Below are 13,856 nucleotides of genomic sequence, written 5' to 3'. Positions count from 1 at the left end.
CAAGCTGGTTTCAAACTTTATTTTTTCTAAATATTTTGTCATCATTGAATGCATGTCAGTTTGAGCAGCAGCAATTGGAGAAACCTGTGATTTAAAATACAATATAGTTACCATATATAGATAACATACTGTACATAGGCAATATATTCCATTCATCATATACTTATGATAACCAACATTATTTTTCTCTCTGGCTCTCATTCATCCATCAATTCATTACTGCACTTACCCTGACTTTTTATTCTCTTCTGGATTACTTTCTACCATTTCCTCCTTCTGCAGACCCTGACTGTCTTTCTCCTCATCCTTCACTTGTTCTCTCTCTGTCTTCTTCTTTTTCTTCTTCTTTTTCCTTTTGCCAGTCTTCTTTGCCTCGTCATCCTAAGATTGGTCGATGGAGGTTATTGTAGTGACAGACACCTAGATGTCTAAGTTGTAACAGGTGTACATACAGTCTATACACTACCTATGTAACTATACCAAACAAACATATAAATGCAACATGCAACAATTTCAAACATTTGACTGATTTACAGTTCACACAGTATAAGGAAATCAGTCAATTGAAATCAATGAATTAGGCCCCAATCTTTGGATTTCACTTGACTGAGAATACAGATATGCATCTGTTGGTCACAGATAACTTATTTATTTAAAAGGTAGGGGCGTGGATCAGAAAACCAGTTAGTATCTGGTGTGACCACCATTTGCCTCATGCAGCGTGACATACAGTTGAAGTCAGAAGTTTACATACACCTTAGCCAAGTACATTTAAGCTCAGTTTTTCACAATTCCTGACATTTAATCCTAGTAAAAATTCCCTGTTTTAGGTCAGTTAGGATCACCATTTTATTTTAAGAATGCAAAATGTCAGAATAATAGTAGAGAGAATGATTTATTTCAGCTTTTATTTCTTTCATCACATTCCCAGTGGATCAGAAATGTATATACACTCAATTTGTATTTGGTAGCATTGCCTTTACATTTTTTAACTTCGGTCAAATGTTTTGGGTAGCCTTCCACAAGCTTCCCACAATAAGTTAGTTGAATTTTGGCCCATTCCTCTTGACAGAGCTGGTGTAACTGAGTCAGGTTTGTAGGCCTTTGTGATGGCCATTCCAATGCCTTGACTTTGTTGTCCTTAAGCCATTTTGCCACAACTTTGGAAGTATGCTTTGGGTCATTGTCCATTTGGAAGACCCATTTGCGACCAAGCTTTAACTAATGTCTTGAGATGTTGCTTCAATATATCCACATATTTTTTATTTTGTGAAGTGCACCAGTCCCTCCTGCAGCAAAGCACCCCCACAATATGATGCTGCCAGCCCCGTGCTTCACGGTTGGGATGGTGTTCTTTGGCTTGCAAGCCTCCCTCTTTTTCCTCCAAACATAACAATGGTCATTATGGCCAAACAGTTCCATTTCTGTTTCATCAGACCAGAGGACATTTCTCCAAAAAGTACGATCTTTGTCCCCATGTGCAGTTGCAAACCGTAGTCTGATTTTTTTATGGCGGTTTTGGAGCAGTGGCTTCTTCCTTGCTGAGCGGCCATTCAGGTTATATCGATATAGGACTCGTTTTTACTGTGGATATAGATACTTTTGTACCTGTTTCCTCCAGCATCTTCACAAGGTTCTTTGCTGTTGTTCTGGGATTGATTTGCCTTTTTCGCACCAAAGTACGTTCATCTCTAGGAGACAGAACGCTTCTCCTTCCTGAGCAGTATGACAGCTGCGTGGTCCCATGGTGTTAATACTTGCGTGCTATTGTTTGTACAGATGAACGTGGTACCTTCAGGCATTTGGAAATTGCTCCCAAGTGTGAACCAGACTTGTGGAGGTCTACAATGTTTTTGCTGAGGTCTTGGCTGATTTCTTTAGATTTTTCCATGATGTCAAGCAAAGAGGCACTGAGTTTGAAGGTAGGCCTTGAAATACATCCACAGGTACACCTCCAATTGACTCAAATGATGTCAATTAGCCTATCAGAAGCTTCTAAAGCCATTACATAATTTTTTGGAATTTTCCAAGCTGTTTAAAGGCACAGTCAACTTAGTGTATGTAAACTTATGACCCACTGGAATTGTGATACAGTGAATTATAAGTGAAATAATCTGTCTGTAAACAATTTTTGTAAAAATGACAAAGTAGATGTCCTAACTGACTTGCCAAAACTATAGTTTGTTAACACGAAATTTGAGGAGTGGTTGATATACAAGTTTTAATGACTCCAACCTAAGTGTATGTGAACTTCCGACTTCAACTGTATCTACTTCGTGTAGAGTTGATCAGGCTGTTGACTGTGGCCTGTGGAATGTTGGATGTTGTCGGGAACTAGAACCCGGTGTCGTATGCGTCAATCCAGAGCATGGAAGAACTGGGCAATTTTCAGCTTCCAGGAATGGTGTACAGGTCCTTGCGACATGGGGCAGTGCATTATCATGCTGAAACAAGAGGTGATGGCGGCGGATGAAGGGCACAACAATGGGCCTCAAGATCGGTATGTCTGTATATTGAAATTGCCATTGATAAAATGCTCGTTGTACGTAACTTATGCCTGCACATATTGCCCCACCACCACCATGGGGCACAGCAAACCGCTCGCCCACACGACACCATGCAGTTGTGAGGCTGGTTTGACGTACTGCCAAATTCTTTAAAACAACGTTGGAGGTAGCTTATGGTAGATTAATCAGCTTCTTGATATGCCACACCTGTCAGGTGGATCGATTATCTTGGCAAAGGAGAAATGCTCACTAACAGGGATGTAAACAAATTTGTGCACAACATTTGAGAGAAATAAGATTTTCATGCGAATGGAACATTTTGGGGATATTTTATATCAGCTCATGAAATATGGGACCAACACTTTACATGTTGCATTTATATTTTTGTTCAGTGTATGTTTGACTTATAGCTTTATATGAAGGAACAATGGTGAAACAAATTCATATAACATCATATAACTGAACTGTCAAGTCATCGCAATGTCCCCATCATCACCCACCTGTTGGGCCTCTCTTGCCCATCCCTTGAGGAGCCTCCTACCCGCTTCAGTCAGAGGGGTGACGGGGGCCAGACGGGAACTGTGGCGGAAGTGGAGATACTGCGCAGTCTGGGCAGACACTGACTTCTGGGCTGTTCTCCATCCATGGAGGTCCTGGAGCATGTTGTTGATCATGATGTCCCACAGCATGCCTATCTTGCCCAGTATCTCCTCAGTGCGTCTCTGGTAGACTGACTCCAAGCACTGCAGCAGGGTGGTCAACATCTTCCGGTCCAGGACTTCCCAATTCTTGTTCTGCTCATAGTCATTCTTCATATCACGCTCAATATCACCCATGATCAAGTGCATCTGCATCTTCACCTCCTTGCATATAGTCTCTATGCCATCCTCCTCCTCCTCGCTCTCTTCATCCTCCTCACTCTCCTCTTCACTCCCCTCCCTGTCTCCTTCCTTCTCATCTTTCTCCTTCTCTTCCGCTCCCTCTGTATCGCCCTCTTCATCCTCACTCTCCTCTTCCTTTTCACTTTCCTCCTCTCCCTCTTTCTCCTCTTCCTCTGTCTTCCCCTCTTCCTCACCTTCTTCCCCCTGGCTCTCCTCTCTCCCTATCATCCACTTTTCCATCCATCTTTTTATCTGCTCTTCTCTCTTTTTCTGTCTGTCTCTCTTCACCTGGGCCAGACTGTGATGGTCCCTCTCTCTGCGCTGCCGTCTATCCTCTAGGCCCTCTCTAACCCGCTCCAGCTCCAGCTCCAGGTCACGTTGCAGGACAACTATCCCTTGGTGGGCCACCCTCAGGGTCTCTGCTCTGAACTGGGCCCAGTGTCTTTCCCTGATCTGCCGGTCCCTGCTCTGGTAGAAGCGCTTCTTCAGGTTATCTAAGCAGCAAGGGAGGGGCATATCATGGTCTTTGTCCTTATCTCGGTCCTTATCTACCAGGATCTTTGAAGGTCAAACATAGTGACAAGTAGAGAAAGGCAATTTTGATCAAATGTTGTTGGAAAAAGATTATGCATACACACACACAGGCACAAATATCATGGGTATTTTACCTGCTCTTGGCCCTGTGCTGAAGCACATTCTACATCCTCAGTCTTTCGGGGAGCTGGACATTCCTTGTCAGGAGAGTCCTCCAAGTCCTCAATAATCTGTTTATCATATTTAGAGAGTCTGTAGGTCAGAGCTCCATTCTCCATATTCAGACAGATAGTAACACAAATGTGTGGCACTGATCTCTTACCAGTGGTTCACAAACAGGGGGGGTGTTCACATAGGCATTCTCCAGGGCATCCACAGGGTGAGGGAGGAGGATGTCAGGGTTGTGTTGCTCTACCTGGGTCTGTGCAGACATTTTGGGTCAGATATACTGATGCAGCGCAGACTGGGCAGTTCTGGTCAAATTCAATTGATAAAAATACAGCCTTATTACCAGTTGTTGGCCCTCGGTTGAAGCCTTATCTATATCTTCAGTGTCCTTTGGAGGAACTGGACTTTCCTTTACAGTAGACTCCTCCAAGTCCTCAATATCCTGAAGAATCTGTCAGAGTCAGCTGGTCAGAACTCATCTGCACACAGGCAGTCACACAAAGACATGGGTAGCAGTGATCTCTTACCAGTGGTTCACAGAAAGATGGGGTGTTCACAGCCTCTGCATTTTCTTCCTGCACTTCTTCTTCCCACACTTTCATGTGTGCTGCCTGTCCATCCTCATCCTTTGGACTGGATGGAAGGACGATCCTGTCCCCAGAGAACCTCTGCTTCTTGTCACTGCCCTCTAGACTCTCTAGGATGGGCGGCTGTGGAACACAAGTACTATTGTCAGTCAACCTGTTGCTACATGTAACACACTGTGAGCTCTTACTAGGTCATTTGTCTAATGATGCAAAGTTTAATAAATGGTTATTCATTTGGTTATTAATCAGTATGTTCCTTCAACATGTTGGCACTGTTGAATCTATCTATTTGACTTTCCAGTAATTTGGAAGTAAGGCTGGAGGAACACCTCACAAAGTCGGGATTCTTGCACACAGAATTGACCTGTTTATAACAGGGATACAAAGTATATAGAGAGCAGGTGATTTCACACAGGTGTGGTTCCTGAGTTAATTAAGCAATTAACATCCCATCATGCTTAGGGTTATGTATAAAAATGCTGGGTGGGCTACCATGGCTATGCCACAATAGGATGACAATGCCCCCATCCACAGGGCACGAGTAGTCACTGAATGGTTTGATGGACATTAAAATGATGTAAACCATATGTCATGGCTGTCACAGTCACCAGATCTCAACCCAATGGAACAAATAAGGGAGATTCTGGAGTGAGACAGTGTTTTCTACCACCACCAACAAATAACCAAATTATGGAATTTCTTGTGGGAAAATGCTGTTGCATCCCTCCAATAGTGGTCCAGACAGTGTTGTGCCTGGTCTTGACTCTGCCTCGGACAGTGAGGACTCATCATTTCTTTCCCGAGACCAGCAGAGACTTAACAGTCACCGCATAAAACCACTTCACCAGGCCAAATATATACACTCCTTTCTTGAAACATGAATATCTTAACAGCCTTAATATCTATTATAGACATGTTTGCTCAGTGGCAAACCTATAGGCCTTCAGTGTGTGACAGGTTGGTGATTCTGAAAGGACAGCAACCATAATACCAGTGCACTCATGTAGGAGAGTGGACTTTTTGTAAAACACAAAGGGCTAGTGGTGTAGTGGAGGCTATCTGCAGGTATAAACCATATTTAAAAAAATTCAGTGGGCATTGCGTATACTCACTTCTTAATCCCTACTGATGCGTATCAAAATAGTGTATACAACTTATCAATTTAGTACAATAGAGAAATCATACACTGAGTAGCCTACACAATCGCAAAGCACGTGGAATACATTCACAAGCGCGCTACACACTGCCTAGTTTCAGCGCAATATCATCTGCAGTCAGCAAGAGTGTGCAGCTCACAGAAGAATGACATCGGTAGCGGGTAGTGTAGGAAAGATGTTTCAACTTATGATATCTACCAGTAAATGCTCATTAAGGCAACAATGGGTACGCAAACTAGGTATTGAAAAAGTTTAGTCCGAAGTGTTGGTTAGAAGGCAATTTGTGATGCGCAATTGTCATCATGCAGCTGTTTGCATCAGGGGCGTAGACATGGATGGTCCTGGGTGGCAGAGGCCCCCCCACTGGGGAGCCAGGCCATGACAGCCCCATCCAATCAGATTGATGTGGTTTAAGCATTGTTGTAGACTTAGAACATCAAATGTGTGTATTTTTTCAATGTATTTATTTTTTGATTTTTTTGAGTGAAAATCTGAAAAATCTATTCAAAAACGAATTTTAAAAAACATAGGATTTTTCAAACAGGATGCCTTTCCTTTGCTGGGCGGGCCATTTGGGAACTTTTTAGCAAAGTTAGAGTATACCTAGCCTCGAACTCAGGTCCTGTGTGTACCTAACTGACCCTCTCTGCCCATTCCTCGCCATTTACCCGTTGTTGTCTTAGCTCTGCCAATCAACTCCTGTGATTGCTTTATGCCTCTCTCTAATGTCAATATGCCTTGTCTACTGCTGTTTTGGGTAGTTCTTATTGTTTTATTTCTCTGTAGAGCCCCCAGTCCCGCTCAACATGCCTTAGATAGATCTTCTGTCTCACCCCCCACACATGCGGAGACCTCACCTGGCTTAACTGGTGCCTCCAGAGATGCAACCTTTCTCATCGTCACTCAATCCCTAGGTTTACCTCCACTGTACTCACATCCTACCATACCCTTGTCTGTACATTATGCCCTGAATCTATTTGAGAATTTCAATAAGCATTTTTCTGCGGCTGGCCATGCTTTCCACCTGGCTACCCCTACCCCGGGCCAACAGCTCTGCACCCCCGCAGCAACTTGCCCAAGCCCCCCCGCTTCCTGGCTACCCCCACCTTCCTGGCTACCCCACCCTCTCTTTCTAAAATGATCTGCCGCAATTGTTGCAACCCCTATTACTAGCCTGTTCAACCTCTCTTTCGTTTCGTCTGAGAACCCTAAAGATTGGAAAGCTGCCGCGGTCATCCCCCTCTTCAAAGGGAGAGACACTCTAGACCTAAACTGTTACAGACCTATATCCATCCTGCCCTGCCTTTCTAAAGTCTTCGAAAGCCAAGTTAACAAACAGATCACCGACCATTTCGAATCCCACCGTACCTTCTCCACTATGCAATCTGGTTTCCGAGCTGGTCATGGGTGCTCCTCAGCCACTCTCAAGGTCCTAAACGATATCATAACCGCCATCGATAAGACAGTACTGTTCAGCCGTCTTCATCAACCTGGCCAAGGCTTTCGACTCTGTCAATCACCGCATTGTTATCGGCAGACTCAATAGCCTTGGTTTCTCAAATGACTGCCTCGCCTGGTTCACCAACTACTTCTCAGATAGAGTTCAGTGCCTGTTGTCCGCACCTCTGGCAGTCTCTATGGGGGTGACACAGGGTTCAATTCTCTGGCTTTTCTCTGTATATATCAATGATGTCGCTCTTGCTGCTGGCGATTCTCTGATCCACCTCTGCGCAGACAACACCATTCTGTATACTTCTGGCCCTTCTTTGGACACTGTGTTAACAAACCTCCAAACAAGCTTCAATGCCATACAACACTTCTTCCGTGGCCTTCAACTGCTCTTAAATGCTAGTAAAACTAAATGCATGCTCTTCAACAGATCGCTGCCCGTACACACACGCCCGGCTAGCATCACTACTCTGGACAGTTCTGACTTAGAATATGTGGACAACTACAAATACCTAGGTGTCTGGTTAGACTGTAAACTCTCCTTCCAGACTCACATTCAGCATCTCCAATCCATAATTAAATCAAGAATCGGTTTCCTATTTCGCAACATAGCTTCCTTCACTCATGCTGCCAAACATACCTTCGTAAAACTGACTATCCTACCGATCCTTGACTTCGGCGATGTCATTTACAAAATAGCCTCCAACACTCTACTCAGCAAATTGGATGTAGTCTATCACAGTGGCATCCGTTTGTCACCAAAGCGCTATATACTACCCACCACTGTGACCTGTATGCTCTCGTTGGCTGGCCCTCGCTACATATTCATTGCCAAACCCACTGGCTCCAGGTCATCTATAAGTCTTTGCTAGGTAAAGCCTCACCTTATCTCAGCTCACTGGTCACCATAGCAACACCCACCTGTAGCACGTGCTTCATCAGGTATATTTCACGGGTCATCCCCAAAGCCAACAACCCCTTTGGCCGCCTTTCCTTACAGTTCTCTGCTGCGAATGACTGGAACGAATTGCAAAAATCACTGAGGCTGGAGAAATATCTCCCTCGCTAACTTTAAGCATCAGCTGTCAGAGCAGCTTACCGATTACTGCACCTGTACACAGCCCATCTGTAAATAGCCCACCCAACTTCCTCATCCCCATATTGTTATTTATGTTGCTCTTTTGCACCCCAGAATCACTACTTGCACATCATCATCTGCACATCTATCACTCTAGTGTTAATGCTAAATTGTAATTATTTCGCCACTATGGCCTATTTAATCCTACTACATTTGCACACACTGTATATAGATTTGTCTTGTGTTATTGACTGTACGTTTGTTTATCCCATGTGTAACTCTGTGTTGTTGTTTTTGTCGCACTGCTTTGCTTTATCTTGGCTAGGTCACAGTCGTAAATGAGAACTTTGTTCTCAACTGGCCTACCTGGTTAAATAAAGGTGAAATAAAATTTACAAAATTTAAATAAAATACCCACTTCTCCAGGCAACACTACACGACTGCATAGGGCCGATAGAAAGACAGCAGTCACACACAGCATGATGTTAAAGGATAAGCAGTCCATTCACTCAGAGATAATGAGCCAGTAGGTCCTAATCATAAGAATACAAAAACACAACCATTAAGCGTTTCCCAATCGAAATTTACAACTATTACTGCCCATTGCAAAAAAAAACATTTCACATTTAGCACACAAAAAAGTTTCAAGTGGAATTGACAACGATTTAACTACTTTGCAGATATGAAACAAACAGACAGTCATACTATCAGTAAAAAATATTAAATTCCCAGTTTATGCTACAAAACCATCTTTATGAGGTTTTAAAAATAGGTTATATTTGACTCATCGTTCCATGACGTACAATAAGGCATTGTTAGCAGAATAGATGGATGCAGTTCAATGCATGATTCATATAATTCACCGATACATTTCTTGGGAATCCAAAAATATTGCTATCAGGTTGCAAATCCCAGCTGGCCTGGTACATTTCTTGCTGCCTCCATTCGGAATGCACTGTTTCAGTTTCAATTACTCTATATTCTGGACAAAAATGGATGAATGTAACTAAGGCTGGGAATGTCAATACAATCAAACTAGCAAGGGCAATGATCACAAGTCAATCAAACGTGGCTAATTGGCTAGCAAATATATTTAAGCAAGCTAAAAACACATAGCCTAACATTAGCTAGCTAGCTGCTAGGAGGATGTCATAGCATGCCATTGGAGGAGTGGATTAGTGACTGACTTTTCCCCCCTCATATTGTTTTTTGGTGGCTATGCACAGCTAGAGATGCAGGTGTCATTTGGTTAGCTAGCAAGAACTTGACATATCTCTTGCGATCACAAATTCACTCTGGCTATCTACTCTGATTTCTCTTAGTGTGCCAGAGCACAGAACAACTGATTCATTTACAAACACGCAACACCCGCTGAATATGACCAGTGTCAGTAAACGTAGACACATGTTTTATAGTTAGTCAAGAACGCTCTAGATAACATGTAAACAGCCTAACCAGCTCTGCTACGGCGAGTAAAATGGTCAGAGTGAGGTGTTCTCTCATTTGTGTCTGGAACTAGCTAGCTAGCAAGTTACCTTGGGTGCTTGGTTGGGTCAATTATGCATTGACAGGCAAGCTGCAGAAGGATGAGGAGGCTACAGTTCCCCATGAGTGCAATTATGATGGCCAACTTGCTGAAAAAGTTTGAGAGGGTTTATCTACTATTCCTTCATTAGATTTTAGCTCATCTTGCTCTGGCATAGCTGGGGGAGGGAGAGACTACCTTTTCATGGTTTAGTCAATAGGACTGTAAAGTTCCCAAATGCAAGAGGACTCCCGTGGTGTTTACATATTTGCAGAAATCCATTCAGGTGTATTTTGTGGCTTTTGGAGAATGCGTTCTAATGATCTAAAGTCGCATTGTTGCAACTGCCTGTAAACACACAGTCCAGTTCAAAGTGAATAATGGCAGGCCCATGTGGCAAATGGCTTTTTGTATAAAGGCCTACTGGTGCTCTGATTGGCTATAGTGCACCGGTCTGTGTAGACTCAGGTCCTGGACAAGACAGATTACTTTATTTGGTTTTATTTATTGCAGTGTCTTAATTGTCCAAACGCACGGCTGCTTTCCCACTCTATATTACTATAGAATTTTCACAAATGCCTTAGTACTTCAAATGCCAAAACTTCTAAGAATTTATGAAAAGGTGAAAATGGCCATATCTAAGTGGTCGCTTGTCAGATTTTTTTTTTTTTAAGTGTCATTCTTCCTGGGGGTGTATATGGAAAGATTTTAATAAGATTTAATGTGCCTAAATACTTTCAGTTCCACTAAATGCAACAACCGGGAGACCCATGGGGCGGCGCACAATTGGCCCAGCGTCTTCTGGCTTAGGGGAGGGTTTGGCCGGCAGGGATGTCCTTGTCCCATCGCACTCTAGCGACTCCTGTGGGAGGCTGGGCGCATGCACGCTGACACGGTCACCAGGTGTAAAGTGTTTTCTCCGACACATTGGTGTGACTGGCTTTCGGGTTAAGCAGGCATTGTGTCAAGAAGCAGTGCGGCTTGGTTGAGTTGTTTTGGAGGACGCATGGCTCTCGACCGTCGCCTCTCCCGAATCCGTACGGGAGCGGCAGCGATGAGACAAGACTGTAACTACCAATTGGATACCACAAAATTGGGGAGAAAAAGGGGTGATGATCATTTGCAACGTAACTTCTTGTTGAAAGTTATTCTTTGATACCACCTGCTGCAGCCACTGCAAACTAGCCAACAACAAAAGCTAGCAAGCTAGACCTTAGGAAAACTACTGCGCAGTGACCTGTTGGTCTTCAAGAAGGCAGAAGTTTCCATTAGTTTTTGTAAAAACAGTCCCACCCATTAACCTGTTATGGCTAGGGGGCAGTATTTTCACAGCCAGATAAAAAACGTACCCGATTTAATCTGATTATTACTCCTGCCCAGAAACTAGAATATGCATATAATTATTAGCTTTGGATAGAAAACACTCCAAAGTTTCTAAAACTGTTTGAATGGTGTCTGTGAGTATAACAGAACTCATATGGCAGGCAAAAACCTGAGAAGATTTCATGCAGGAAGTGGCCTGTCTGACAAGGTGTCGTTCTTCTTGCCTCTGTTTATTGAAGACTGAGGATCTCTGCTATAACGTGACACTTCCTACGGCTCCCATAGGCTCTCAGAAGGCGGCAAAAAGCTGAATCGTGGCTTTGCAGGCTCTGGCTGAAAAAAAGTAGCGCGTTTGGGTAGTGGCTGGTTACAGTACTGTGAGACTCAGGCGCGTGCCCGTGTCGACCGAATGTTTGTTTTCTTTCCTCTGTTTACCTAAACGCAGATTCCCGGTCGGAATATTATCGCTTTTTTACGAGAAAAATGGCATAAAAATTGATTTTAAACAGCGGTTGACATGCTTCGAAGTACAGTAATGGAATATTTAGAAATCTTTTGTCACGAATTGCGCCATGCTCGTGACCCTTATTTACACTTCGGATAGTGTCTTGGAACGCACGAACAAAACGCCGCTATTTGGATATAACGATGGATTATTTTGGACCAAACCAACATTTGTTATTGAAGTAGCAGTCCTGGGAGTACATTCTGACGAAGACAACAAAGGTAATCAAACTTTTGTAATAGTAAATCGGAGTTTGGTCAGGGCTAAACTTGGTCGGTGTCTAAATGGCTAGCCGTGATGGCTGGGCTATCTACTGAGAATATTGCAAAATGTGCTTTCACCGAAAAGCTATTTTAAAATTGGACATATCGAGTGCATAGAGGAGTTCTGTATCTATAATTCTTAAAATAATTGTTATGTTTTTTGTGAACGTTTATCGTGAGTAATTTAGTAAATTCACCGGATGTTTGCGGGGGGTATGCTAGTTCTGAACGTCACATGCTAATGTAAAAAAGCTGGGTTTTGATATAAATATGAACTTGATTGAACAAAACATGCATGCATTGTATAACATAATGTCCTACGGTTGTCATCTGATGAAGATCATCAAAGGTTAGTGCTGCATTTAGCTGTGGTTTTGTTTTTTGTGACATTATATGCTAGCTTGAAAAATGGGTGTCTGATTATTTCTGGCTGGGTACTCTGCTGACATAATCTAATGTTTTGCTTTCGCTGTAAAGCGTTTTTGAAATCGGACAGTGTGGTTAGATTAACGAGAGTCTTGTCTTTAAAATGGTGTAAAATAGTCATATGTTTGAAAAATGGAAGTTTTCGGATTTTAGAGGAGTTTGTATTTCGCGCCACGCCCATCATTGGATATTGGAGCAGGTATTCCGCTAGCGGAACGTCTAGATGTAAGAGGTTAAGTCAAAATGTGATTGGTTTATTCCATTGTCACTTCAAAATTTGGCCTTAATACAGTTGAATGGCAGATGCCTTTATCTAGCTTCTAATGGCCTAGCTAGATAATGGCTGACATAGCTAGCTAGATTTATCTCACCAGAGACCAGCAAAGAAAAATCCTGATTGGATCTTTTTTTTTCTTCAGTGTTAACCCTTTCCTTTCCAACAAAAACTGAAAATATTAAATCAGAACAAATAATTATATAATTATTATTACTATATTATTATAGTCTTAATTTTATAAATCATAAACCCTTCTCTGAAGGCGTAGAAGGCCCATTGTTCCCCATTGTGTTTCTGTTAGAGCCATTACAAATAATTCCTATTTTCCCATTTTGTTTAACTATTCTGAATGTCTAAAGAATCCATATGTTCTGAAATATGAACCCAGAAATACTAGACATTTAGAACTCTTATTATGGTGGTGATTTGTTCTGAAATATGAAACCAGAAATACTGGACATTAAGAACTCTTATTATGGTGGTGATTTGACTAAATTACAATCATGGTCTTGAATTGGACACGCATTTTTCTGGTCTTGGTTTTGACTTGGTCTTGGAAACCTTGTCCCCCTCCCATTCTTGGTTCTTGACTTGGTTTTTAAATCCCAGTTAGGTAACTACTGACACAACATACAAAAATAAATACAATTTAGCTGTAATGCTTTTGAATATATTGGACATGTTGTCAAACCATAAAGAAATAGGACATTGCAATAATCAATAATCAGGGATACCGGTAACTCAATACTTACATAAGACTGTGGCTTATATGACCTTTTGCTCTTTCTCTGCTGATCCATTTTGAGGTCTAGGTTGGAAGAGCACAGGTTCTAAGAAGAAACTCCCCCACAAATCTTAGGGAAAATTATTATTAGGTACACACAGTATGTTTAAATTGTTTCATTATCATGAGGGGAGTCTTCTATCCATTCATGGCACAGACACTTTCCCTGCTGGAATGAGATGCAGATTTGAAAATTGTTGATGCTGTAACCTTGACTACCTAGCATTAGAATGTGTATGTCTAGAATTAGAACGAATGATAATTATATGGACTAATGACCCTCTAATTTTATTCATGGCCTCAATAAACAATGTTCACAGTATGAAACAAAAATAAAATCAACTTCACAACAGGAACAAAAGACTATTCATGTTATTTACAGTTGTTACATA

At 42.2% G+C, this 13,856-nt stretch overlaps 1 protein-coding gene across 1 annotated transcript; it reads right to left on the bottom strand.

Moving 5' to 3' along the window:
• Positions 1-3: 3 nt before the first annotated feature.
• On the bottom strand, positions 4-13,809 carry LOC106571884 (myb-like protein X). Its single transcript, XM_014145406.1, has 8 exons — positions 13,433-13,809; positions 4,618-4,800; positions 4,434-4,541; positions 4,245-4,343; positions 4,057-4,152; positions 3,008-3,946; positions 230-381; positions 4-84 (listed from the first exon to the last, which is right to left on the bottom strand). The coding sequence occupies exons 1-8, from the start codon at positions 13,478-13,480 to the stop codon at positions 42-44; spliced, it is 1,668 nt and encodes a 555-aa protein (XP_014000881.1). The 5' UTR covers positions 13,481-13,809; the 3' UTR covers positions 4-41.
• Positions 13,810-13,856: the final 47 nt, after the last annotated feature.

The sequence above is a fragment of the Salmo salar genome, chromosome ssa15, assembly GCF_905237065.1.
Source record: "Salmo salar chromosome ssa15, Ssal_v3.1, whole genome shotgun sequence".
Lineage (NCBI taxonomy): Eukaryota > Metazoa > Chordata > Actinopteri > Salmoniformes > Salmonidae > Salmo > Salmo salar.
Note: the sequence above shows the minus strand (reverse complement) of the source record. Positions and strands in the feature narration are given on the sequence as shown.

Excerpts from the sequence above, each read along its gene's own strand:
- LOC106571884 (XM_014145406.1), bottom strand. The coding sequence starts at position 13,480 with ATGGATCAGCAGAGAAAGAGCAAAAGGTCATATAAGCCACAGTCTTAT. Across the intron at positions 4,542-4,617 it reads CATCTTTCTGTGAACCACTG|ATTCTTCAGGATATTGAGGA; the intron begins GTAAGAGATCAC and ends TGACTCTGACAG. Across the intron at positions 382-3,007 it reads GGGCAAGAGAGGCCCAACAG|GATGACGAGGCAAAGAAGAC; the intron begins GTGGGTGATGAT and ends GACCAATCTTAG.